The 27,704-nt window shown below is 43.2% G+C and overlaps 1 protein-coding gene across 14 annotated transcripts in view; it reads left to right on the top strand.

The window, feature by feature from the left end:
- LOC144246213 (uncharacterized) overlaps window positions 1–19,238 on the top strand; it is a 53,763-nt gene extending 34,525 nt beyond the window's left edge. For all 14 annotated transcript variants that reach the window (XM_085564965.1, XM_085564894.1, XM_085564958.1 and 11 more), the window contains one exon: window positions 1,772–19,238. In XM_085564965.1, the coding sequence (XP_085421091.1) occupies window positions 1,772–7,330 (5,559 nt within the window). In that variant the 3' untranslated portion in view covers window positions 7,331–19,238. The remainder of the gene's footprint in view (window positions 1–1,771) is intronic.
- Window positions 19,239–27,704: the final 8,466 nt, after the last annotated feature.

Here is a 27,704-nt window from a genome sequence, read left to right as displayed (position 1 = left end):
CTGCTTACTCTGACAACCTCTCTATATTCACTCTGAGTGGCCTGATCCTGCTTCCATCTCCTGTATTTTTCTGGCTTATATTTGAGTAATGATAGGAGTTCTTTATTCATCCACAGAGATTTGTTGTCCCCTTTACCCACTTTCTCTCTTATTGGGATGCATTGTCCTTGAGCCTGTAGAAAGTGAGCCTTGAGTGTCGACTAGCTCTCTTGGACCCCTCTTCCCTTCAGGGTCTTGTCCCATGGTATTCCTCCAGGAAGTTCCCTAAAGATGCTAAAATTAGCTCCCCTGGAGTCCCTGTTTGAAATCTTGCTCTCTGTCCTGCTACCTTTTCCTTCAATACTGAACTCTACAGTCTTGTGGTCACTGCAGCCATGCTGCCCCAACTATCACATGTCCAACAAGGCCTTCCCTGTTTGTTAGTATAAGGTCGGGCAGCCCAGCATTCCTTGTGGGATCCTTCACTACCTGTGACAGAAGTTGTCATCAGTGCTTTCCAGAAACCTCCTGCACTGCTTGTGCTTTGCTGTTTTGCTTCTCCAGCAGATGTCAGGGTAGTTAAAGCCCCCCAAGACCCAGGGCCTGTGACTGTGGGGCTGTTTCCAGCTGCCTGTAGAAGCCTCATCCACTCCCTCCTTCTGATCAGGTGGCCTGTAGCAAACACCCACAGTGATGTCACCCTTACTAGTTCATCCTTTTATCCTCACCAGGGCAGAGCTTGGCACTCTCCAAGTGTTGCTTCACATCGAGGACAACTCCACCACTGCACCTTCCTGGTCTGTCTCTCCTAAACAGCCCATGGCCCTTCATGATAACATTCCAGTCATGGGAGCTATCCCACCATGTCCATAATTGCAATGAGATGGAAGCCCAGTGGCTGCATGGAGATCTCTAGTTCCTCCTGTTTGTTCCCCATATTGTGTGCATTGGGGTACAGCACTTCATAGAAGTATTTTATGGTGACAATATTCTAGTGGGGGTGTGAAGGGATGTTCCATAGCCCTGTCTAGTGGTTGTGTCTTTGACTGTAGGTGCTTGATCAACATAATCCCTCATAAGCCTCCTTTTGATACTAAGGTGTTTCTCTGATATTTCTCTCTTGGCTTCTGTTATCTCAGGAGCCCCTTGCTTGTCTCTGTAAGACTGCTAGTATACTCCAGTGTGGCTGGTACATCCCAGAGTCACCTCCAGAGGGGCCTCAGACGTACCCTCTAACTTTTCCATACTATTAACCACTTTGTTAGGGACAAGCCTGGTATAATTGCCCTCTCCCATCATAACTAGTTTAAAGCTTTCCAAGGAGTCTTGCTGGTTCCTGTGCAAAGACTCTCCTTCCTTATTCAGAGAGGTGAGCCCCATCTGATGCCAGCATGCCTGGCTCTGCAAAGGCAATACCATTGCCAAAAACCCCAAAGTCTTGGTGGTGACACCAGTCACAGGGTCATGTTTTAGTAGACTCAATCTGCCTGTTTCTTTCTATATAGATGCTTTCAACTACTACTGTTTTAAATATTTTTTGTTCAATATTGCTTCTTTGACCTGGAAGTATGGAGGAGGAAATAACTTGTGCCTCAGATTTCCTTAGAAACATCCCAAACCCGAAATCTTTCTTGGTCACTCTCAGACTATGTATTGTCATTACCTCACCCCCTACATGGAGAATAAGGAACAGGTAGTAGTCTGTGGGCTGCACCAGGCTTGGAAGGTTCATGGTAACATCTTTAACCATAGACTAATATTATTAAAGAAAATGACACTTTTCATGGAACAGGCAAAGGAAGACCACAGCAAAATCTGGGGCGTGATAAACATCAGTGCAGTCAATCAGAATGGCAGGTCCACGACTCCAATCACGAGACCATCTCAAATAGAGCAAGAGAACTTACTGCGCAGCATTTATGAAAGTCATGTTGATCCCGCAGTTGTGCAGTACATTGAAGCCCATGGCACAGGAACTGCTGCTGGAGATCCTGTAGAAGCAGAGAGCCTGGGCAGTGTCATTAGCAAAAACAGGTCTTCCCGAGTTCCCATTCTGAAAATCGGCTCAGTGAAAGGAAATATTGGACACACGGAATCAGCTTCTGGAGCAGCCGCATTAATCAAAGTGCTCCTGATGATGCATCATGGAAAGATTGTTCCATCCTTGCATTACTCAAAGGAGATGAGCAGCATCGATACAGAGAAATTAAACCTTGCTGTTGCCACAGCTGTAGAACCCTGGGAAGGATCAAGTGAGTATGGAAGAGTAGGTGGCATCAACTGTTTTGGATTTGGAGGAACCAATGCTCATGTTGTAGTCAGGCAGATGAAGCAGCCAGAGCCTCTTCCTGCCTTTAAGAAGCCCCTGGAATTAGTTCTGCTGTCAGCAGCATCCCCTAAGTCCCTTCAGATGACAATGGCCGACACAGCTGAGCAGCTGAGCACAAGGAACTCCGTAACTCTCCCAAGCCTGGCCTATACATCTGCCTGCAGAAGAAGCCATGCCAGCTACAGGTATCGAAAAGCGTTTGTCACAAACTCCCTCCAACACCTGCAGCAAGAGCTTAAGTTGGCAGCGAGCACGGAACCTGCCATGTCCAAAGTGGAACCACAGCTGGTGTTTGTGTTCTGTGGCAACGGCGTAACGCTGAAGGAGTTCAGTGAGGCACTGCTGAGCTCAGAGGCCGTGTTCAGAGACAAGTGTAAGGAAATAGAAGACCTTTTTCAGCAGCACGCTGCCATCAGCCTCCTGCCAGCAAGCAATCATAGCCCAAAGGACTTGTTGAATCCAGAGCTTTCTCAGCCCTTGCTGTTTGCCCTGCAGGTTGCTGTAGCTTCCCTCCTGAAGCACTGGGGTATTAAGCCTGTTGCTGTTGTTGGTCACTCGGTGGGGGAAGTTGCTGCTGCACATATAGCTGGGTACCTTTCCCTGGCAGATGCAGTCAAAGTGATTTATCACCGGAGCAGGCTGCAGGCAAAGACTGCCAGCGGCAGAATGCTGGTGGTTGGGAACATCCCTGTTGAAGAGATTGCTGCACGCCTGCATCCCTACTCAGGAAAGGTGTGCATTGCTGCTTTCAACAGCCCCATTTCCTGCACCTTGTCTGGGAGTGTAGAGGCTGTGGAAGCTGTCCAGAGAGAGTTAGCTGAAGTTTTCAGACAGAGAAACATCTTTCTTCATGTTTTAAATGTTTCAGCTGCGTACCACAGCCCCAGCATGGATATGATAGTCGAGGAGCTGGAGGAGCAGATAGAGCCTTTAGAAAGGCAGGAGGGGGAAATGGAAGTGATTTCAACACTGACTGGGGCGGCTGCATCTGAAAATGACTTTGCTCAGGGCAAATTCTGGGCACAGCATACTCGCAAGCCTGTTGCTTTCACACAAGCCATCCAAACTGCAGCCAGAGGCAGGGAAAACGTGGTGTTTGTGGAAATAAGTCCTCACCGAGCACTGCAGCGAAGCATAAAAGAAACGCTAGGGAAGGGCACAAAGGTGTTGTCCTCTTTGCAAACAGACACAGAATATCAGACGCTCTTCACCCTGGTAGGAAATCTGTTTGAACTGGGTTTTAATCCCAACTGGCAGCACTTTTATGATGGGTATCAAAGTGTTCCTGTGGCCATTCCACGATATCAATTTGATCACCAAAAACTTAATGGCTTCCTGGATATCCATCAACAAACAAACCAAAGAGGTGTCAGTTCCAGTCATCCATTGATTTACAGCATAAACAGAGACAACGTGGAGCTTGGCTGCCTGGTGTCCCAGGACACAACACCATACTTATATGAGCACAAGAACAATGGGGTGGCCTTAGTCCCTGGTGCTTTCTATGTGGAGCTTGGTCTGGCCTCTGTGATGAGCAGGTCAGAACCTAAAGTGCCTCTGAGCACTTGCCAGCTGAGTATCAGTTTTTCTGCACCGTGTGTTCTTACACAGAATTCCCAAGTGCTGAGTATCAAGCTGAGTCCGCAAAAAGCCACAACAACCTTTGAAGTTCTCTCTTCCTCCAATGCAGTTTATGCTGCTGGCCAAGTGGCAAAGGGGCTTGAAGGAGTGGTGGAAGAAAGTAGCATCTCCTTCCAAGCCATCTATCGAAGATGCAGGTCAGTGATTAGCAGAGAGGAGCTTTATGAAGCACTGTCTCAGGTTGGCTTTCAGTATGGCTCCATATTCAGGCAGCTCAGTGATGTGCATTATTGCCAGGAGCTAAAGGAAGCTATAACAAGCATCAAGGTGAATGAGGAGATTGCCAGAGACATGTACAGCTACTGTATCCACCCAGTGCTGCTCGACTCTTTTCTGCAGATGACCGCTGTCCTGACCTCAAGGACACTGCCGTCCAGAGCAGGCTTTCCTTCCGGGATAGGCAGCCTGGTGGTGCTGCGCCCGCTGGAGGAGGAAATGATGATATACATGAGAATGAGCAAATCCACTGGGAACTGCCTTGAGGTCTGTGGATGCTTTGTGGACAAACACGGCTCAGTTTTGGCTGAGCTCAAGCGCGTTGCCATCACTTTCATGAAGGAATCCTCTTCCAGAGACAATGAGTTTCTGTTTGAAAACAAATGGAAAGAAGTCTCTCTTTCACAGACAATTGGACATCTGGGATTTAAGCCCAGAGTCCTTGTGTTTGCAGACAAATTTGGGATAGCTGAGCAGCTCAAAAAATACTTGCATCCTGCTTCGAGATATGTTATGTATGAAGGCTGGGAATGCCTTGTGGAAGGGGACACACAGAATAAAATGAGAGCAGAGGTTAAGGATTATGATGAAATTCTCTTCCTGTGGGGAATCCAAAAGTTAAATGAAGATTCCCCAAGGAAAGCAGTAGATCAGTTGGCAAAGTGCTGCGAAGCCTATCGCCAGGTAGTGGTGGCACTAAAAGAGAAGACGTCCCGCTGTTCCATCAGAGTGATCACCTACAGAACAACAGAGAGATATGTGGACCACGTTAACTGTGGGTTTGCATTGTATGGCATGACCAGAACTTGTACTGTTGAAGTTCCAGAAATCACATTTCAGTTGATTGACCTCAGCTCCTCCACTTCCCTGGACATCTCAGTGTTAGCAGATGTTCTTGTCAAGTACAAAGGTAAGGAATATCCAGAAGTGTGCATCAGCCAGGGAAGAATTTATGTGTCCGAAATCAGACGCACACCTTTTGTTGATGCAGATTTCATCCAACCTGTAAGATCTCTCCAGAAATCACAATCATTCACTTTGTACACTTCTGATCCATACACAGCAAAAGACTTGTCCGGGGAATTATCCACCAGCACTGCTACTCAGCTTGACAAACAGAGTGTTGAAATTCAAGTGGAGAAAATTTGTCTGCACTCAGAAGATTATTTTCCCATTAGTGTTTCTAGCTGCAGCTTTGGTAAGACACTGTATTGGAACTCACAGGCAGGAGACAAACACAGGCTTCTAGCTCTTGATTTCAGTGGCACGGTCACTGCAACAGGCAGTGATGTGAAAAAAGTGAAAGTGGGAGATCATGTGGTTTCATGTTACCCCACTGCTGCATCATCCAGAGTTCAGATTCCAGGAACAGTTTGTCTCAATGCAAGGAAATCGCCATTCCTCCAGAATGTCCCTTGTTTGTCATACTTCATCATTGCATGGGAAATCTTCACTCAGAGATTACCCAAAGGGAAGCATGGCAGAACATTGGGTATTATTACTACAGAGCCATCCTCAGTTTTGTGCCATGTTCTTTCTGCAGCAGCAGAAGAGATGGGTTGGAGAGCAGTCCTTGCTAAGCCCACTCCTAACATGTTCCAGTATATCAACCTATGCAGTGCCCTTGTTATTCTTCCTCCAGTCAACAGACTGTCTCAGGAGGATCTGGCCCACATGTACTCTCTTAAAGATGTGGTCATCGTGTGTGGCAGTCAACAGTCTGAATGTATCCAGAATGTCAGTGAAATTGATCATGAAAACATCAGCTTTCATATCCTTGCTGTTGCCAGCCTTTTCCGGAAAGCACCGCTAAAGGAAGTGCAGAAGACCGTACATGCCTGGATCAGTTCCATGGATATGAAACGGCTAAGACATCTCTCAGGTTCTGTTTTTCAGCAGACTGAGAACTTTGAAGGGCTAAATTCTGTGATGTCCTATTTTACCTGCACTTCTGTCCCCCTTGCTGTTCTGGGAAGGCAGAAGGACATCAGTGTGCTTTCAGATATCCCGCTGTACGAGCCCCAGAAGCAGCTGTTCAAGCAGAACGCTGTTTATGTAGTAGCTGGGGGGCTCACCGGACTTGGCTTTGAAACAGTGAAATTCATAGCTGAGAACGGAGGAGGGTGCATTGCAATCCTCTCCAGGAGAATTCCCAGCAGTGAGAAGCAAGAAGAGTTAAGGGCTTTGCAGCAGCAGTACAAAGGGAGCAAAGTAGTGTCCGTGCAGTGTGATGTGGCTTTGACCAGTGATGTTGAGAAAGCTTTCCAGTCCATTGCCAACACCTTTGGGGGGAGTCCGATCAAAGGGGTGTTCCAAAGTGCTGTTGCTTTACACGATGGCCACCTTGAAGTGCTGAAGCTGGCTGACTTTCATAAAGTGCTGAGCCCAAAAGTAGCAGGGACCCTAAATCTTCACTGGGCTACCAGAGACCAGGATCTTGACTACTTTGTGTGCTACTCCTCTGTTACTTCTTTTCTGGGCAATGCCACTCAGACAAACTATGCAGCTGCAAACTCTTTCCTGGATGTCTTCTGCCTCTACAGGAGGAACTGTGGGCTTTCAGGCCAGGCCATTAACTGGGGTGCGTTGAACCTCGGCATTCTGCGCAACCAAAACTACATTCAGAGCATTCTGGGATCCAAGGGCATAGACATTCTGCAAGTACATGAAATTCATGACTATCTCAGGAAGACCTTACTTATAAACAACGCACAGCAAGGTGTGGTCAAATTGAACTTTCAAGCTTTGAATCATCATGTTTTTCCTCGGATTCCTTCTCTCAAAAGTCGCTTCATATCACTTATTTCTGAAGATTTCAAGAACAAGATTGAAACATTTAAGGAAGCTGAAGTCCCAGATGCTGCCTTTCTCAAATCTGAGGACTACATCACCTCATTGGTGAGTGACCTCACAGGAGTGAACGCAGAGGAACTAACCATGAATACACCACTTTCATCTCTGGGCATAGACTCTATGTTAGCCATGACAATTCAGAACCGTGTCTTTCAGGAGCGAAAGGTGGACATACCCCTTGTGAAACTGCTTGATCCTCAAACAACTCTGTCAAGCTTAGTGGTAGTGTTAGAAGAAAGAAGTGATGCAAATGGAACAGTTGAAAACAAGAATGCTGTGATTGAAAATGTAGAAAATGGGAGCTGGCTATAGGAATCTTCCCAATCAGGAATTGCGTAACTTTGACAATACTCAGTCCCTTTGTAGCATGTCAGAATGTGTGATCGCAGAACATCTGGTGATGCTGAATGTACTCATCTACACTGACTCAGAAAAACCCACACCAGGTTCTTCTGCCATTATTCTGCTAGCTGTGTTAGTTTCAGTCAATTGTTTGACTTTTTACTGTTTGCACTTCTACATTATGAATATATATGTAAAGCAGTATAAGATTATTTTGGCATAAGTGTATTCTTAATTTATTTTTCTTTTTTTATTATCAAAATAAATCAATTATCAAGTAATTTGATTATGCAATGTATAAACACAAGCATATTTTTGAAAGTCCTTTAGATATTGTGAATTTCAAGGTTTCTTCTCAAAAATGAAACTCAATTTTTTCCTCTATGTTTTCAAAAATAATAAAAATGTACCAGGTGCAAATCATACAGTAAATCAACTGGAATTTAAAATTAATTAAACATTTTATGAAGATTGAAATAAACAGAAATAGAATAAGAGTTTAAAATGCAAAAGCTAAAGTGTAATTTCTTCTTATTTTATTGTTTTTGTCTTTCATTCACTCCCCTAGTTTAAATTTTTCTAATTCAAACATGTGCTTTTATTTTCTTCATATGAGACCTACATTACACTTTTGAAAGGAGTACCCACAGATGGAAAAATTTAATGATATTTATGGAATAGGGATCCAATTCTAGAAGTTCCAGTATAGTTTTAAGATGTATTATGATTAAAAAACAGAGCATTGTATTCAGTTTTAAATCTTTCTGTAGTAAATAATTTTTATATGTGTAAGAAGGTATCTTCTATTGTGAACTTAACGGCAAATGCTCTGTATTGAAGTAAAATATAGAATTCAGTTTGCTATATTGTACACTGTCATTACCTGTGAATTTATATACTACCTGAAATTCATGAAGAGATGATAGTCTTATCTACAGCTATGAACAGGGATCCTGTTCTGGTTTGAAAGCAAAACCAGTGAGAGGCTCCATGTCAGAAATACAATTTATTAGGAAATGAGGAAAAAACCAAAATACATGCAGTAATACAAAAGCAAAAAAATACTGACAGAATCAGAATACAACCTGACACCCTGTTGGTCAGGGTGTTGGTAGCAGTCCAAATTGGAATGGCTGCAGTCTTCCTGGAGTGGCAGATGTGGTTCTGTTGGAGCAGTGATCCTGTAGAAGGGTGTAGTCTTCCTCTGAAGATCCCATGGAAAAGGCAGCTGTTCCTCTGGGAATCTAGTGGAAAGACTGAATCTGGTGTCCCAAAAACTCAGATTATATCCAGGTAGGAATGCTTGGCTCCTCCCTCTGGGCAGTGCATCTCACAATGGGATGCTGTAACTTTGATCAGTCATGCAGTGACATTCAATGACCCATTAACAGCTGATGTCTCCCCAAAGGGAAGATTGGTTTGTGGAAGAGATAAAGAAAACTGCCCAATTAACAGAAGACAACTGCCACACATCTAATAGATGGCAAATAGAATACATATTGCCTTGCAATCTAGGACAGATCCTCTTCTGTTAGTCTCTTCAGATCAGGCCAAATCATTCTAGGTAAATCTACAGTGAGGACAGTACTTTGTATTACACAGAAGAATTTATAAGTGCCTTTGATTAAACAGGAATCAGCATTTTAAATTAATCTTTTCCTAAAGGAAAAGATGCTAGTAGTATTAAATCCTAAAGAAATTATTGTTAAACCTTCTCCGCAAATGATATCTAAGAAAGGTACTTCTGCAGCTACTCACCAAAATATATTCAAATAACATTGTACTAGAGACTCCCTGTTAGCATCCCTGGAATTCCAAAGAGAAATCAAACAGAGCAATAACAGTACACTAGATTAATTGTAAAGTATTTGTACTATACAGGGAAAATGCTTATGCTTGTTTTGGAAGTGTTTGCTAATCACAGAATGGATTTAATGAAAAAATGTATATATCTTTTTACAGCTCCTTTGTCCAAAGTGGAGGGAAATGTTTAAGGACTTTTTAGGAAATGTATAGAAGAATAGTTTGAGTTGGAGGAAGCCTTTAGATAGACCTAAAACTCACACCTGCTCTCCTGAGAAGCTATATGCTGTTAAGAGTGTCTGTGGACAATATATATCAAGACAGGCTAAACCAATTCTGAGCTCAGAAGAATGTCTTAAAAACAAATGAAATCAGAATATAAAGACACCCTATTCAGGAGAACCCGGAGTCTCTCCAGGGTTACTGAGCCTGGTGCTGCCAGTGATGTGGATGGACAGTGTAGTCAGGATTTAAGCTTGGAACAAGACTTGATCCTAGATTTTAGTGAAAACGTTCTCTGGTCATATGGGATTCAGATGAAAGATAGCAGATATTTGTTGCCATTCAGGTTTCCTGCTCTAAAAATGCAATAAAGTGTTTGCATAGCTCTTCATCTGTGTGTTCCCAGTGTGAGCATAAAAGGGATTTCATCTGTTCAGAACTGGTTATCAAATAAACCAGTTAATAAATTATAGAGAAACAACTCTAATCCCTAGCAAAGATAAGAATAGCTGACACACCTCACAGAGGTGAGGTGTGATACACCTCACAGAGCAGGCAGGTTGCTCTTTTTACATCTGCAGTGTTAATTTTGATGATTTTGAGAACAGCATGTGACTCCAGAAGAAAGACCTGAGCTGTTCTTGTATCATTTTAATGAATAATTTTTACAAAGGCTGGCACCCTCAATGCAAAGTTTATCACTCACCAAAAAAAAAAGAAAAAAGAAATCTTACCCTAGAAAAAACATGAAGTGGATTTGAAGAGCTGTACTCTAGAAAGTCTTTGAGGCCACTAATCTCCCAATCACATAATTTGCAGTGTATATCAATTGTGTACTTCCTGAATGTACTCCCCCAATTTGTTGTGACAGACTGAAGTCTGGCAGACAAAATATGGGAGAGACCATAGATTTCATAATGCAGAATACTGTTTCTGGTAATACCAAACAAGCAGTTGTAGGAAAGTAAAGCCAGTATGGTTCAGAGACTTTTTGAAGGAGGTGCATTATCTGGAGTAGAGTCATGCTTTCCTCTTAAAACAAGGACTCTTATCAATTCCCTGTGAGTCAAACTTCCGGTTTAGGACAAAGTGCAGTGGAAGACAGATGCTGATCTGAATATAAGTAAATCAACAATATAAATATGTCTGAGTTATACTCCTTATGCACAACCGACGCTCCAAGCCCTGCAGCTGCAATGTGAGTTTCATGTACAGAGTGACAACTACTGGCTTCAGGGGTTGCAGTTGTAAGAGAACTGTGCCTTGCACAGAGTTGTATGTGTCTTAGAAAAAAACAACTATCTTGGAGTCACATGAGACCAAAAAAGTCAATTTTCTGGTAGAGAAAAATTTGGAGCTGGCCAACACAGAGAGAGTCTAATGTGAAAGGAATGGAGGAATGGGGGATTGTGTAGTGCCACTACCAAAACAAATATCTCAAACTGGCAATAGAAAACACAGCTGAGCAACTGAATACAAGAAATCAATTGCTCTCTCCAGACTTGCCAAGTTACCTGCCCATAGAAATCTCAAGTGTTTTTGTGCTTTTGGTTTCAGCCCTCTGCAGAAGAAATGTCTGTCTTCATCTTTTAAATATCTGAGGTGTGTTCCATAGCTTGACTCCGCTACTAGAAAGTATGGGAAAACCCCCTGAATTTAAACCAATAGGAGTAGATTCCTTACTGGCTGGGGTTACTACTTCTGCAGAGGAGGTAACTGAGCAATGCATAAAAAACATGAGGCTGTGTTGGTTTTAGGAAAGCAATAGCACAGAAATAGGAGAAAAAAAATGAGAGTAAACACATCCTCAAGGTTATGTGATATGTAATAGACACTCTGCAGAAAATAAGGATTACTCCTCTGTTGGAACTCAAAATGTCTCTCAGACATTTTTAGAGGTTCCAGGCCTTGGTCAGAAGCATTTTAGACCCTGGCAAGCAGCTGGAAACATCTGTTATTTTGAGTTTGAGCCATGGAATGAGTTACCAACTTTGGAGGTGGAACAAGCAGTCACAAAAGGTTAGATAGCATAGTAAAAGTAGTTACAAAACAGAGGGGAATTTTTTTTTGTATTGTACAGGGGGGTTTTAATACTTTTACAGGGGGGTTTTTACTTTCTACATAGGGGTCAGAAGTTCTAAGATGGAGGAAAGTGGGCTGATCCTGTTCTTCCTCCTTCTTCTTCCTTGCCTCCATGTTCTTGGTGATGTTGGCACTCACAGATTGGTTTAGAGTAGAAAAGCACTTGGTAATATAGGTAGTAGGTATTGGGGGAAAACTATAAACATGTAATACGTAATATATCATATAAAAGATAGCAGCAGCCCTGGGTGGAGGGAGAGAAGAAGAAGACAGCAGACAGAGAGGATGTCAGGGTGTGTGTGTGCCTCTACCTGGGCCGCTGACCAAGCAGCTGCAGCCCAAGAAGACAATCTTTTAGATAACCAACAATAAACTGCCCTGAGACCAAACAACAAGAGCCTGCGCAGTTTTTCTTTGGAATCACGGGTTGGAGGAGGAATTTCACCACCACACGAGACCCCAGAGCAAGGCTGGGGTTCCCACACTCCTCCTCATGCACTAACACTGGATAACACAAACCTGTTTGATCTGGTGTGTAATCCAGACTTGTACATTGTTTGCTCTTTCCCTGAATCACCTGTCTCAGTGTCCCAGTGCTGCTCCCCAGTGCTCATTTGATCACAAGAAACTCATGGCCTGGCTAGACTTGACAATGTGAACAGTGGCTGATAAGAAGCAAGCCAGGATGTTTTAACCAAAGGGTAGCTTGGTGTGATGGGGTCTGCACTGTGAAACGTAAGGGACACGGCTCCGCTGGTCATGGCATGGAGGTGTGCTTGTATTCTAAAGGCATCAAGCTCCTCCATTCTTTTCAGTGGGAAGCTCCCAGTCCCAGAGCCATTTCTCAGCGATGGTGCTTCCTGCCTGTGAGCACTTCCCAAGGCTGACCCCCTGTGCTGTGCAGCAGGAAGCCCTCTGCCCATCGTGCTCCATGTCCAGGGCTGGGTGCAGTGCCTTGTTTCCACTGACCACAGGGGATCCCTGCAGTACTGCAGTGGTTCAAAGTCTTTGAACCCTCAAACTCTTCAATTCTGGGCCCACGAATGCCCTCAATCACATCCTGTTACCCAGCTCTCCTCGGGTGTTCCTCCTTTCTCCGTGGGATGCAGGAGATTCTCTCCAGATGCAGGAGGCAGATACCACATAGAACACAGTTAGTCATGCAAGTTAATTTCCCACAGAGGCCAGGCCATGCTGGGTGAGCTGTCCCTGCCACATTCCCCACTTGGCTCCTGCCATAGCCTGACAGTTCTGCACCTCTCCCTTGCACCAGTACCAGCCTAGGAGCCTCTCAGCTGGACAGGAGGATGATGAGATGCCAGCTCCAGGAAACAGAATTTCTGAAAAATTTCAGCAGCCAGCAGCCTGCTCAATTTCTTTTCCCCTTTTTATCTCCCATAATGCTCATTTGCTTTTTTCAATTGCCATATTTATTTGTTGCTGAAGCCTTGGCAGGACTTTATCTGCTGGCTCAAGTTTGTGGTAACAATCATGACTGCAGCAGTCAGATGAAAAGCGAATACTGAAATGCTGGCTTGGGTTGGAAACATCAAAATCAGGGAACCAAAAACAATATTGAAATCTGACAGAGGCTTACAACTATGAAACCTCCAAAGGCAAACAATTTGCTCTCGACAGTGCGTAGGAAGCTAGGAGAGATTTGTTTAAGGATTTTTATTTCTGTCCACCATATTGATCAAACTCAAAGGAGGCATGCCAAGAGATAATCCAAGGCAGGATGTAGTCTCCCAAAACCTTTCCTGGCAAACAATTGTTTAGCTTGAGCCTTGAAATATTCCAACAATGACAATTACACAGCACCCTTAAGTAATCTGCTTCAATGCTTTGTTACACTTAGTGTGAAGAAAGCTTTTCCTGATGCATTGCACTGCTTCTTGGTACTTCCCTCTTTGCTGTATTTCTGTCTGTTCTAATGGAATATTTTGGTTCTTTCTTTATGTGGCTCTTTTAAAGGTCTGAAGTTCTTTTTTTGGTGTCTTAAAACTTTGAGGCAATTTGGTTTGTTTCATATTTATCACTTGCTCATGACTCAGTTCCAAAATACATTTCTATTTCCCAAAATTATTTCACTGATGTACATTCATTATGAAACTATTTGGATTGCATATTTTTAAAGCTGCTCATTGATATAAATATTCTCCTATGAACTGGAAGCAGCTGTCTGTGAACCACATTGATAAAATTAATACAGTAAAAATGATCATGTAAGAATTGACCTTGGCAGTTACATAGTCTACACATGCTTACACATTCCCCTAAGGATTTTCCTAATATTAGTTATAAATTCAGGGTTGGGTTAATGTTTTGGCAAAATATTCAGAGCTTCCCAACTTGGCTGACTAATGAGCACCAAAACCAGATGCCCATCCTGACATTTCAAAGAAGTAGCAAATACACTTACTGCACAACTAGCAAAAGCAACAGAAATCAATCTTGTTTAACAGTAAAGCAGACCAAGAAAAAGTGGGAGAGGACCTGTCTTTTACCCAGTGACAGGGTGAATTTTTTAGAATTTCCTCATTTTCTGAAAAGCAGAGCAAAACACTCCTTTTGGCAATATGTGAGAAAAGAAAAACCACTGGTTTTCCTCCCTGCAGTCAGCTCACAAAGCAAAACATAAGACATGTATGGAAAACTTCTAAATAGCCTACTTTCTGATGGTCATGGAAATATTTGGAATTTGCTTTGGTGAGGACAGAAGTCTAGTTTCAGATAGAAAGAGGAGTGCATCATGACCTTAGATGTCTACTTAATGGCTTTGATTCTTCTGCTTTGAAGGAAAGGACCTAAATCATTGCCAAGTTAAACTGAAATCAGAGGACTTTCCACATCAGTTCATCAAGGAATGAGCTTGCTGCTGTCTGCTTGAGGCTGCTAGGTCCAGCACTGGGAGAAAACATCAATATTTTTCTCATCCTTCAGGCTTTAAAATAACTCTGTAAGCAACACTTTAAACCAGTTGCTACTTAAAATTTTCATCACATAAGCCTGTGGATTGAGTATTCTTCTGGCTTCTTGTTATTGTCAGTCCTAATCCTGCCATATTGTTAAGGGCTCTGCTGTTATTAAGCACTGTGCCAATACCTCTCAAAAGCTACAACGCTCGGCTTTCCAAACACAGTGGTAAATTTTTAAGTAATGTTTTCAGTCATGCCAAAATGACTTGGGCTCTAAGCCAGAAACGACTTAGAGATGTATGTTTGTACTGGCAAAAACATTTAATCCTTCATTGAGCCTCACTGAGTGTCTGTGTGTTCTTTTACATGCCAAAGGGCAAGAGACAAGGAGATACATCCTTGCAAAGCTTGCAGTCCATCCTTCTTTTAGCATGCTGCTGAGCTACTTTGCAAACATGGGGTTAGTCAGGTGGCAAGAATAGTGTTAGAAATACACACACATCTATCTCTCCCTGACAGGAACACTAAATTCTCTGTGAGATTTACCGTAAAAAGAGCAAATGTTTTGGGACAATGACTTCTGGCTTTTCCCTGCCTAGTTCCTGGTGCCTAAGTCATTTATTTGCAGAGCAGATCTCTCAAAGCTGACAGATCCTGATTGCATTAAGCCAATGAAATAAATGCACTTTGCTGCCAACTAAGGATATATTTCTCAGATAATCCAGCCTACTGTCAGGACAGTGTCTCACAAGAATTGTTTCCCAAAGGCATTTCCAGCTGATTTGGTGTAGGAACTATCATGAGCTCCAGGCAGCAGCTGAGGCAGGGCAAATCAGCACCATGACAGAGCTGGTGCCCCAGGGCTGACACAGAGAGGTTCAGCTGGGTGCAGGGGCATGCTGAGAACAGCAGAGAAACAGCTCAGCTTCACTGTATTCAAATGTCTCCTTCCATTCCATGCCACAGTGCCTGAAGTCCCCCCTGTGTGCTCCTACACTAGGAAACCAAGGTTCATGGAGATTGTTAGCAAAGGTGCAAGAAGTGGGCTTCTGACACTGTCTTGAGCTATTTTCCAAGAGCAACTGGATCTGTTTTTCCTCCACAGCTGCACGTACTTCAGTGCAAGTTTATGCATGAACATTCACTTAGGAGTAAGAATTTCCTATCTTGACTTAATTAAAGTTACTTAAAAAAATAAATCTCCTTAAGTCAAGAGTCTTATTTTTGTTCTCATGTAGCTTTATACCAGGGTTGCTGCAAGTGTAAATTAGACCAGATGTAGTCAGTTCAGTACCAGTGTGTGTGATGAGGAAATGCCCCTGTGAGCTGATCATCTGAGGATTTTGCAATACATTTCTTGTCAGTAGTCACAAGCAGCAAAATACTTCAAGGCCTAAGCCACAGTAGCATGGTTGGATGACAGAATCCATAAACAGCTTGCTGTGGCCTGTGATTGATAGAAATATAGAAAAATAAGTAGAATAGCTGCTTTAACTTCAGGCACAAATCCACAGTTTTTCCTGGGATCAGGGAGAATTCACAGTTTCGGCACCAGTCATCAATGCTTGGCTTCTTGCCATTACAATTCATCAGAAAAGAATTATAAAAGTAATACTGGTGATGCTTACAAAGTGCCTGTAAAGACACATCAAGTAAGGTATTCTGCTCTCTCTGCTACCTACTCCTGTACATAGAGAGCTGTTTTATCTCAGCCCATTAGCTGCTCATCCTTTTACACAGAAAAAAGACATTCCAACTCTTAGTCTAAAGAGAGCAAAAATTCTGGAGACATGCAGCAACTAATATTTACTAATCTACTAGGAGCAGTTTTTCTTTGCTGGTCTCCAAAGGAAAGAGAGGGAAGGCTGAAGGGCCAGCTTCTCAGGCCAGATTTAAAAATCACCATTCTCTTCATATGCCTACATAGGCATTTACACTCGGAGATATTCCTGTGTTGGAACACCATATGAACAGATATGTGATTTATACCTACAAATTCTACCCTTACAGATTTCTATTAGGCATGTTTACAGAAAAGTAATCATTGGGAGGTGTAGGTGTAGAAAAGAAGCAAGCAAATAAGTAGTCTATTCATCTCTCAGGAGGGTTATCCCTTTCAAGCCTAAGTTCTGATAAGAGTAAACAGCAGTAAAATACAATGAAGGGACAGGAAAGAAAGGAAAGCTTTAAACCTCAGGAAAATATACATAACTCGTTGTTATGGTTAATATGGAGGTTTCTTTGGCTGATATCTTCAACAGCAGAGTTATAATACTTAGTGAAAACATGTGCCATCTTTTAAGTGTTCTATAATTTAGCAAAGTCCCAGGATTTAGAAGCAGAGAACTGTCCATTCCCATTTACCTTCATGTACCATTCTGACTCCTTTGCTGTTTGTTAAATTTTGAATTAAACTCAAATGACCTGACTTGCTTGAGGCTAAAGTCACCTCACCAGTTATATTAAGGCTCTCAAAACTAAACAAAACTGTCCATGTTCCAAGAGGAATGAACAGGAGGCTGAATTAAATAATGACTACAGTCTATCTTAAATTGATTAAATGTTAAGAAATCATGAATGGCAAATGTTTTGGGCTTTCTTCTAGCTTTTTGAGGAAAAGCTATCCTAGTCTTCTTAGAGAAGAAACTGTCTGTTGTTTGGCAGAGTTCATTGGATAGTTCTAGTTGAACATCATGTATTTATTTTAACTTTAAAACTTGTCTTTGTGGAAGGTGGCATTAGATGGTTAGATTAGATTTCTTCTCAGATTACCTTCATGCCTTTTTTCTTCCATAACCAATCTCCTTCAGGTTCTCTTCTTGTAATTCCTGGCTCTCCCTTATGATTCATGCTTTCTCTCAAAGTCAAAAGGATTTTCCTTTTACAATTTTCCTACCATTCTCCAGTTAGCTGAATTGTATTGTGACTTCTTGGGATTAAATTATTCACCAAATTTACCAGCCGGAAGGCCTAAGGTGCTTTTTCGTTGTAAAATGGCAATTTTCAGGCAGCTGAAAAAGAATTCTCAGTGCCACACAAAGATCTGAAATTCTGAAAATAGGAATCTTTCTCTGTTTCAGACATCTCCTTCCTAACTCACCTGGCAAAGGTGCCATTTGTTGCTCACTTGCACAGATTGGTGACTGTGGCACCTCAAACATGCCCCTATCAAATCTTTGAATTCAAAGTGAGGAGGCAGAGCTGAGAGGGAGATAAGTAATCAGAAGTATATATTAAAGTCAAATTATTTATCCAACTAGGTTTCACTTCATTTTAGTGAAAGCTTTAGGAGGAAGCTGTGATTCCCACTCTCATCTTCCCACAGAGAAAGAAAATAGCAGTGCCACTGACAGTGGCACTGTCAGCTTGATTGCCTGCAGGAACTGCTTCCTTACAGGTGTTTTTTTAAATGTCTGCCAGACTACAGCAGTGGAGATATCACAGGTAGGCCCTTCCTTTTGGGCATTAGTTTATTCTAAATTACATTCCAAAATGCATACCAAAAAAGAGCTGTGAAAGAGTAAGGCTTTCTTTTACTTTCTTGATGTGGAGGAGAATCTTTCCATTTCCAGAGTCCTCACTGATGCCCTTCCTGAACACTCTTACCTTCTTCCTCCTTTTTTCTCTTGCTTTTTTCAAGTATCTGGTCAAATCTGCAAGGCTATCAAATGCTTTCTGAGTGTCCATAAATGATATTAACAGCAGGAACACTTGTGAGAAGAGGTTGTAAAGGGCATGGAACAGGATGGAGTAGGATCTACTGTCTCTGCTTCTGGCACTGAAAAGGGAGTGGCAGCAGGGAAGATTCCTTAATTGGAGATTCCAGAAACATAAGTATATATAGAGAAAGTTTGTATTTATTCTGAAAATAGAAGCAGTCAGAAGACATGGAAGGAAAGAACATGAGGTGGACAATGTTTTAAATCTTTGTATTTCCTTCAAGCACTTCAAATATCTGCTCATTAAGGGTACAGTAGAAGTTTCCAACTCTGATACTAATTTTTGCACTTGCAAGTTAATGTTTCAACATCTATATGACACAGGTTATAGTTTATTAATCAACCATAAATTGTGAAGTTCAAGTAGATAACGCTTTTATCACATATACATGAAGACATATAATTTTTTGTTTAGTTTTTTTTCTTAAGGGCCTGAGTTTCTTTAATTTTAAAGAATACGTGTGAATTTCAATTTTTGGAACAGAACAATTCTCTTGAAGTTGAATTCTTGAAAGTCAAAACAAAGACATGAATATCAAAAAGAAAAAATTTTGAATAATGATTTTTAATAGTTTCTGGTGATGCTGGGACTGGAAATGGACACGTTTTAAATCCACATCTGTCCCAAAGAGTCTGTGGGTGGTCCAGTGTTACAGAACAGAATCACTGAGGTTGGAAAAGACCTCTAAAATCATTGATTTCAATCATTAACCCAGCACTGCCATGCTCACCACTAACAGTGTCCCCAGGTGCCACATCTCTATGCCTTTGTACACCTCCAGGAATGGTGATTCCACCACTTCCACAGCTACCCTGTTCCACCTCCCAACCACGCTTTCAGTGAAGACGTTTTTCCTTACACCCTTATATCTAACCTCCCTGAGGCTGAGGGCTATTTCCTCTTGTCTTATTGCTCATTACCCAGGAGAACAGGTGCTGCACCCTCCTTTCAGGCAGCTTAGAGAGTGAGAAATCGCTCTGAGCCTCCTTTTCTCCAGGCTGAACCCCCCCAGCTCCATCAGCTGCTCCTCATCAGACTTGTGCTCCAAGCCTTTCCCCACCCTCGCTGCTCTTCTCCGGACATGAAAACACCGTATAGAATTATCCTGTACATAGAGTTCTTTAACAGTGAGTTTGTCCACTCAGACAACATCCCACAACATCCCCTGAATCTGTGTTCACACTCCTGGCACAGTCTGGCCGCATTCCCGGCGCAATCCGGCCTCACTCCGGGCTCATTCGCGGCGCATTTCTGGCGCAATCCGGGCTCATTCCCGGTGCAGCCTGGCCGCATTGCTGGTGTATTCCCGGCGTAATCCGGGCTCATTCCCGGCGCAATCCAGGCTCGTTCCCGGCGCAATCCGGGCTCATTCCCGGCGCAATCTGGGCTCGTTCCCGGCGCTATCCGGCTGCACTCCAGGCTCATTCCCGGCGCAATCCGGCCTCAATCCGGGCGCAATCCGGGCGCGTTCCCAGAGCAATCCGGGCTCATTCCAAGCACAATCCAGGCTCATTCCCGGCGCAATCTGGGCTCATTCCCAGCGCAATCTGGGCTCGTTCCCGGCGCTATCCGGCTGCACTCCAGGCTCATTCCCAGCGCAATCCGGGCACGTTCCCGGCACAATCCGGGCGCGTTCCCGGCGCAATCCGGGCTCGTTCCCAGTGCAATCCGGGCTCATTCCCGGCGCAATCTGGGCGCGTTCCCAGAGCAATCCGGGCTCGTTCCCAGCGCAATCTGGGCTCGTTCCCGGCGCTATCCGGCTGCACTCCAGGCTCATTCCCGGCGCAATCCGGGCGCGTTCCCAGCGCAATCCGGGCGCGTTCCCGGCGCAATCCAGGTGCGTTCCTGGTGCAATCCGGGCTCGTTCCCAGTGCAATCCGGGCTCATTCCCGGCGCAATCTGGGCGCGTTCCCAGGGCAATCCGGGCTCGTTCCCGGCGCAATCCCGGCTCGTTCCCGGCACTATCTGGCTGCACTCCAGTCTTATTCCCAGCGCAATCCGGGCGCGTTCCTGGCGCAATCCGTGCTCGTTCCCGGCGCAATCCGGGCTCGTTCCCAGTGCAATCCGGGCTCATTCCCGGCGCAATCTGGGCGCGTTCCCAGAGCAATCCGGGCTCGTTCCCGGCGCAATCCGGGCTCGTTCCCGGCGCAATCCGGGCTCATTCCCGGCGCAATCCGGGCTCGTCCCCGGCGCAATCCGGGCTCATTCCCGGCGCAATCCGGGCTCGTCCCCGGCGCAATCCGGGCTCATTCCCGGCGCAATCCGGGCGCGTTCCCGGCGCAATCCGGGCTCATTCCCGGCGCAATCCGGGCGCGTTCCCGGCGCAATCCGGGCGCGTTCCCGGCGCTGTCGCGGCGCAGGCGGTCGCGCTGCAGTGCCGGCGGCGCGCGGCAGGGGGCGCGCGCGGGCCGCGCTCCGCGGGCGGCGCTCCGGGCGCGCTCCCGGGCGGCGCGGGGCCGCGCTGGGGATCACCATCGCCCGGCTGGGGCTGGGAGCCCGTTTGTACCGCTCAGGAGACCTGCCAGCTTTCCCTCGGGCTTGATGGCCTTAGAGGTCTCGCCCAGCCGAAATTATTCCGTGATTCCGCAGCGCTGAAAGCTGGAGTGGCTGTTTCAAGGGCTGTATCACAGGCACCTGCCATAGCGAGGGTGGATTTGGGGGAAAAACTGGGCCCTGGGGAAGCAGCTATGGCTGGTTAAAAGGTCAGCGATTTTTTGCTTGCCAAGGGTGATATAAAACCTTGAGCAGATCCTGCTGTGAAGCTCCTGCTCAGGCAATGTGTGAAGTGCTTGGTTAATGTAAAACACATATTTATAGTGATTTCTTTTACGTGTACTATAATTTAATAGGTAAGAGCCTGGTTAGTGATGACATGAGGGAAGGGATGATAGCACAGAAATAATAGGAAGAATATTGTAATATCTGTGAAGGAGTTATGAGGTCCCTGAGTTCCTATAGCATTAAGTTTAATTTTAGGGGAAGGGTTTGGTTTGTTGGCTTGTGGGGTTTTTGTTGTTGTTGCTGTTGCTTTCCTTTTTCTTTCTTTTTTTTCTTTTTTTTTTTTTTTTAACAGACAGTATGGAATTCAAAATGGAAAATCTAATATTAAATCTAAAGCTTGTAGCTTACAAGTGCAAGGTAAAAAATGTGTCAGTCTTCAAAGTAATACTATTCCACATGGCAACCAGCAATATTTTCCATTCCTGTTTTTCTTTTCAATTTTTTTTTTTTCTGGTGCTGTTGGACTTCTTGCCCTCTTGAATGCTTTGCTTTCTGATACTAGAAACACTGCAAGCTCATCCTTCTTGAAAGAGACTATTTATTCAGTAAAGCTTTTGTCAGACCACTTACGTAACTTCAAAACCAATTCCCAGTGCTTTCCTTTCTCTGCCTCTTTGTGAGAAGCACATGGATTCTTGGACTGAATGGATATTATATCAATACTATACACTGTGCTGCCCTATCTACATCAATTGCTGCAACTGGGTCACCAACACTGTACAGACGCAGAAAGGAAATGGTCTTGACAAACAGGATACATGGGATTTTTCCAGGACAGTATTTAGAAAGAGCTGCCTCATGAAATCCCCATTAGACAGCAGCATGACAAATATGCAGGCGGGCTACATGAAATACCGCAGCAACAAATGTGAATGTCTCCCTTTTTTACTGAATTCTTGCTTGCTGCCATCATCACCATGCCTGAGTGAAAAACAGCAAAATGTATTGCACTATTAAGCATAGGAGAGCTGGTGGCTAATAGAGAAAGGCAGCTTCACTCCAAGACACAGATGGGAAGCACATACTGTCCTGAATTTGTCTGCTTTTCCTTTAGAGAATGACAAGTATTTAGCATTATATGTCCCCGGGTATCAGTGTTGAACCATAAGTGCTAGACACATGTAACATTTCAAAGCAGTCATACTGCTGGCACAGTTACAAAAACACTTGATTAAACCATCCCACACTAAGAAAAGAGTTTTAAAACAATAGATTCAGGGTCAGCTTTTCTTCTTGGCATGAACCTGCTCAGAAAGCTTGAAACAGGTCAATTTATGGGCCTCTGAGAGAGCAGAAGTGGTGAAATGGACTGTGTTGTTGGATGATTAAATTATATTTCATTGTTAAATTGTTTTTGCTCTTCCCTCTTTGTTTATCCTAGTACTAAGCAGTGGGGTTTGCATTATTCATACAAACTAGTAGGGAGACTTTGCAGTACAGAGGTACTGACATTATTTCAACATGCAGTAATATGCTGGGATTATTCCATGTTCTTCCCACTAAGGATGATGGCACCCAGCTCCATCAAATAAGCCATACATGGCCCACTGCTAGTAAAAATACTCTTTTTCCATTAATAGAACCTGACAGGAGGAAAAACAAGACTCAGCCCACAATTTTCTGTCTTGAGGTTGCCATTGACAAAACATTTTACCTAAATATTTTCAGGCATTTGATGAGGATCCAGTGTCAGATGGATTGAAAAAGGAAATGACAGGAAGATTGTGAAGATTTTTGGGACAGACCTGAAATGTGAAAATGTCTTTTCCAGGTCTTTCCAACATTCCTCAAGCTGGCCAAAAAAGGGAAAGTATTTTGGATCTCAAGTCTATTTAGGTAGAGAATCCAGAAAGTGCTACTGGGGGAAATAAACTTACCTTTGAAAACATCTTGGCTATCAAAGGAAAGAATTAGACTGTCACTGGACTATTCAATTATTTTAAATATGAAGGATACTATTGAAAGTGGTATTGGAGATGATGGATTATACCTATTTGCATAGTGGCAAAATAGATGCATAGTAGTACATTTTCTAGTGTGCCTCTTTTTTATTTCTAGTGATTTATTGGCAGGACGCCTATAAAAATAACGGAAAATCAAACAAAGCAATCAGTTAGTTAAAAAATGATAGCATTAATGCTCTTAATCTGTTCAAAAGCCATATTTTTATTTTAAATCATATTAGTCACTTTTTAAATAGGGTATTGTATGTTGTGTCTGAGGTCAGAGCAGGTACATGGTGTCTGCATAACTCACAGGGTACAAAGATCTCTCTGCTATTTCTGGATGCTCAGAGCACCACTGAACCAAAACTGTGTATTTATAAGGCACATTTTCTTGTTGAAATTCATGTATATTTCTGATTATAATTCCTACAAATTACTTGAATGTCTCTGTGCAGTTTAAAGTCATGTGTCAGAGTCTTTTTATCAAAGCAATTTGCAGAAAATGAAAATATTCTGAGCCCTTTTATCTTAAATCTTATACTCCTAGCAGAAGAAATGGATCTGAGTAGGAGAATAACAACTGTTCATATGAAAAACTGGAAAATGTAGAAGAGGAAAAAATACATGAACTGCTAACAACTGCAATCTATATCTTTTTTTTGGGTGCTGTAATTCTGAGAACTAAGAGTGTATGTTTTGCTGATGAGGTGTCTTCACTGATGGAGAAGCAACAGCCTGAAAATGTATAAAAATTTACAGGGTATGGTCTAAAAATAATTTACCATAAAAGCAACTTTTCAAAAGTGCCATTTCAAAGTCAGTTTTATAATGAAGGCTACAAAATTAGTCATCAAGTGCTTAATCACAACCTTCTATAGTTTCTTGGCTGCTTTCTAATATCTAGACTGATGTAATTGGCCTCTTCCCTTGATGGCTTAAATTATTTACTATCCATCCTTCTGAGAAAACTGGCTCCAGGAAGTCTCATTACAATCTTATGACATGCCTGCTCTAAAGAAGGCTTTTGGTTTCTTTTTTTTTTGTTTATTTTTTTTTTTTTGGGGGGGGGGAGGGTAGGGGCTGTTTGTTTGTTTCTGATTTTGTATTTTGGTTTTTGGTTGGTTGGTTTGGTTTTTAGTTGTTTTTCTTTTGGTTGGTTGGTTTGATTTTTTGTTGTGGTGTTTTTGGGGTTCTTTTGGTTTGTTTTATGGGTTTTTTTGATTTGTATTTTTTGGGGGGGGAGGTACGGGAGGAGGAGGTTTGGATAATCTTTTTGGCTTTTTTTATCCTTTGGATGCAACTGCTGACAAAAAACCACCCGTAGGTTGTGAGGTGGGTGTTGCACGTACCATTTGGACCAGTTCAAGTACTAGACACATACTAACTCTTGCTGAATACTGAGTTCCCTCTTGCATCAGGGAAGATGAGAGTAAAGAGATTGAGTAAATTTATCAACTTTTGTAGCAGCTAGTAGGTCAGTGATAGCTGAGATAGGAAGAGTATGAATTTAGTAGGACATATTTTTTGAGAAATAAGTGTAACATGCCTACACATGTTCAGAAGCAACTCCATTGTCTTCTGTGCCTCTTCAGCCATCCTTTGGTAAGTTTGTTTAACATTACAGAGTTCAAGAGACTTGATCTCAGTCTACCAGGTTAAAGTTTAAGTAGTCCTACTCTGTGCTTGCCTTTCCCTGCCTGAACATCCTCTTCCTTTGCTCCAGACCACCCTAGCAATATCTGTGCAGTGGGAATCACCAAGCAGCCTGGGCTCAGGTGACCATCTCCTGGGGAGGGATTTGCCCTTCCTCCAGCTGGTGGGATTTCTGCTCTGCTCTCACTCTTGTTTTATGCTGCAGTGCCTTTGGTTTCAGTCCTCTTCTTCCCTTCAGTTGAGCAGGAACTGTGAGGAACAGAGGGAGTAGCCAGATTTCGTTAATTAAAGCATTGTTTTGTATCGACAATAGCAGCATACTGAGAGGAAAGGGTTTTGAGTAGCAGAGTTCTGTATCACATGTGTGCACCTACCATCCTCATCTCAAGCAGACTTCAATGCCTTAAAGGCTGTGGGCTGTTGCCCTGCTCCAAATCACCCTGTTCTGCCTGCCTTGCTTTTGACAATCTCTCACCTGCTTACAGCATGTCCTTGTAATTTGCTGTGCTCATCAGTTTGCTGAGTTCTTTCTGCTGTATTCACAGGAAAACCTATTTCAGTGAGTTCAGCAGGGGCTTAAGGGTATTCACTCAAGTGAATACCCTTTCTATCAGTAATCCTGTGGATTTGCTGTTTTCAGCCACTATCATATGTCCTATTTCTTCTTCCAGGGTGCTGTTACACTAAATCAACACAGTTACACAGAAATGCACCAGAAACAGTCAGTCATGGCCCACAGCCATGCCCTACCCAGAAAATAGCAGGGAGCAGCTGTGGTACAGGAAGAGCTGGGAATGCTAACCTGAAACTACTGGATCATTCTTTTGTCATTCTTTAACTTGAAAAATGAGCTAACTGAACAACAACTCCTTTGGGTTGAATTCTGTGGTTTGCATAATTAAGACTTTTCTGTTTAATGGGAGTTTTGATTTAGGAGCCCAATCCCACATCTTTACTTTATTAGAGAGACAGTGAAATTGAATGTTGAAATAGAAGCAGACAGGTAAGTGTAAGGTTGGATTTTCTTCTCTAGACTCTGCTTTCCTGACTAATATGTTTGTATTTAGTTATTTAAATATAACATATGTATAAACACATATAGAAATAATCCATTTTTCTGTACTATTTGCGTACATCCATTGTTTTGTCTTCTTTTTACCTTTTTTCATATATTAGAGATGCTCAAACTTATACAGTCAGAAAAGCTAATCTGTTTTATGTTTTATGTGTGTAACATAGGCGAGCCAAAGGCTATACCAAGTTTTCCATTTGCACATACTAGTGTTTGCAGAACATAGCCATAACATTTTCTTTGATTACTGTAATACATCTTGCATGCACACTGCTTGATATCAGCAGCAGAATACACTGCCTTTGCTACCAAGGGACATTGCAGGCACTATGTAGGCAGAATAGGCAGAATTAATCCAAGTTACTGCGTGACTGGAAAAATCTCTAGGGAACAAACTTAGGCAATGGCATGGGTGATGTGATAGACTGGACTCCACATACAGAGCAGACTGAATGAGCATCCCAGTTCTATACTGAGAGGCCTTTTCTGAGGAAGGCACTCACTATATTTTAGACAAAATATAAAACTGAGACTCTCAATGCTTTCAGTCATCAGAGAGCTTAAACTACTTTTGTGGTGTCAACACTAATACTGCAGCCAAGAGCCACACTTGTCATTGCCTTCTACCCAATCAAACCCCTCAGCTGATTCAGTGGTTTGTGAGACTCTTCTCAATTTCCAACTCTCAGCTCATGTTCAAAATAATTCATTGTTAGGCAGCTACTGTGCTCCTTCTTGGGGTGGGACCCCTAACTCTTGGGGCTACTGTACAACATTTAATATTTCATCCTTCAGCATCCTCTGAAACAAGGAGATATAGAAAGACAGAAAAAGTACATTCATTCTCTGTATTTAAAAGCTTGTTTCATAATTCCAGAGGTGAACACCTCTCATAACTGGCAGCAGTTTAAATCTTGAGCAGAACTTTGTGAGAGACTCACAGTTGTGATACAAGCAAATTTTCTGAAACTCTAACAAGGGAAGGTGATGGATTCTGCACCTGGGATGGGACAACTCTGGTTGTGTGTAGAGACTGGGCAATGAGAGGCTGGAGAGCTGTGCCCCAGAAATGGACCTGGGGGTCCTGGTCCATGGAAAGTTGAACCTGAGCCAGCAGTGCCCTGGCAGCCAGGAGGGACAACCCTGTCCTGGGGGGCATCAGGCATGGCCAGCTGGGCAAGGGAGGGATCGTCCTGCTCTGCTCTGCACTGGGGCAGCCTCAGCTCCAGTGCTGGGAGCAGTTCTGGCTGCCACAATATAAAAGGACATTGAGCTGTTAGAGAGAAGGCCCCAAGGATGGTGAAAGGTCTGGAGGGGAATCTCTATGAAGAGTGGCTGAGGTCACTTGGTCTGTTCAGCCTGGAGGAGAGACAGAGGGAGGACCTCAGTGTGGTCTTCAACAACCTCACAAGGGGAAGCTGAGGGTCAGGGATTGATCTCTTCACTCTCATGACCAGTGACAGAACACAAGGGAAAGGCATGAATCAGAGTCAGGGGAGGCCTCGGCTGGATATCTGGAGAAAGTTTCTTCACCCAGAGGGTTGCTGGGCACTGTAACAGGCTCCCCAGCATCAAGCTTGACAGAGTTCCAGAAGCCTTTGGACACTGCTTTCAGGCACATGGTGTGATTCTTGGGGTGCCCTGCAGAGAGCCAGGAGCTGGTCTTGGTGATCCTGATGGATCCCTTCCAACTCAGGATATCCTAAGATTCTCTGAAGTTTTAGCTATTGGGTAACTGATATTCGGGGGAAAACTCTTTAATTTTGCAGGTAGATAAGGCTGCTATTTATTTCTCATTCCCTTTTTAGTCTCCAATCATTTGTCGTTTCCAGTTTTTTATTTGTAATGGAAATAAACATGGAGTAGTTTTCTTTGCAAGAAGTAGCAATCCTTAGCAGCAATTGCCTGGTTGGAAACTTAGATGGATACTTAGGAACCTTGCTCAAGTGGAATCCAGAATGGAAGACATCCAGGAAAATCTACTGGCGGCTCAGATTGTACTGAATAGTGTTGGAAGATTTAAGTCTCTCCAGAGATGCTTAAATCTCAACTAGATTCAACAACTGCAGCATCTGCTGCAGCTCTTGTTAAAATAAAATAAAGTAAAAGAATAAAATAAGATAAAAGTCAAATAAAGTTGGGATACT

Source organism: Lonchura striata, chromosome 2, assembly GCF_050655825.1.
Source record: "Lonchura striata isolate lonStrDom1 chromosome 2, ASM5065582v1, whole genome shotgun sequence".
NCBI lineage: Eukaryota > Metazoa > Chordata > Aves > Passeriformes > Estrildidae > Lonchura > Lonchura striata.
Note: the sequence above shows the minus strand (reverse complement) of the source record. Positions and strands in the feature narration are given on the sequence as shown.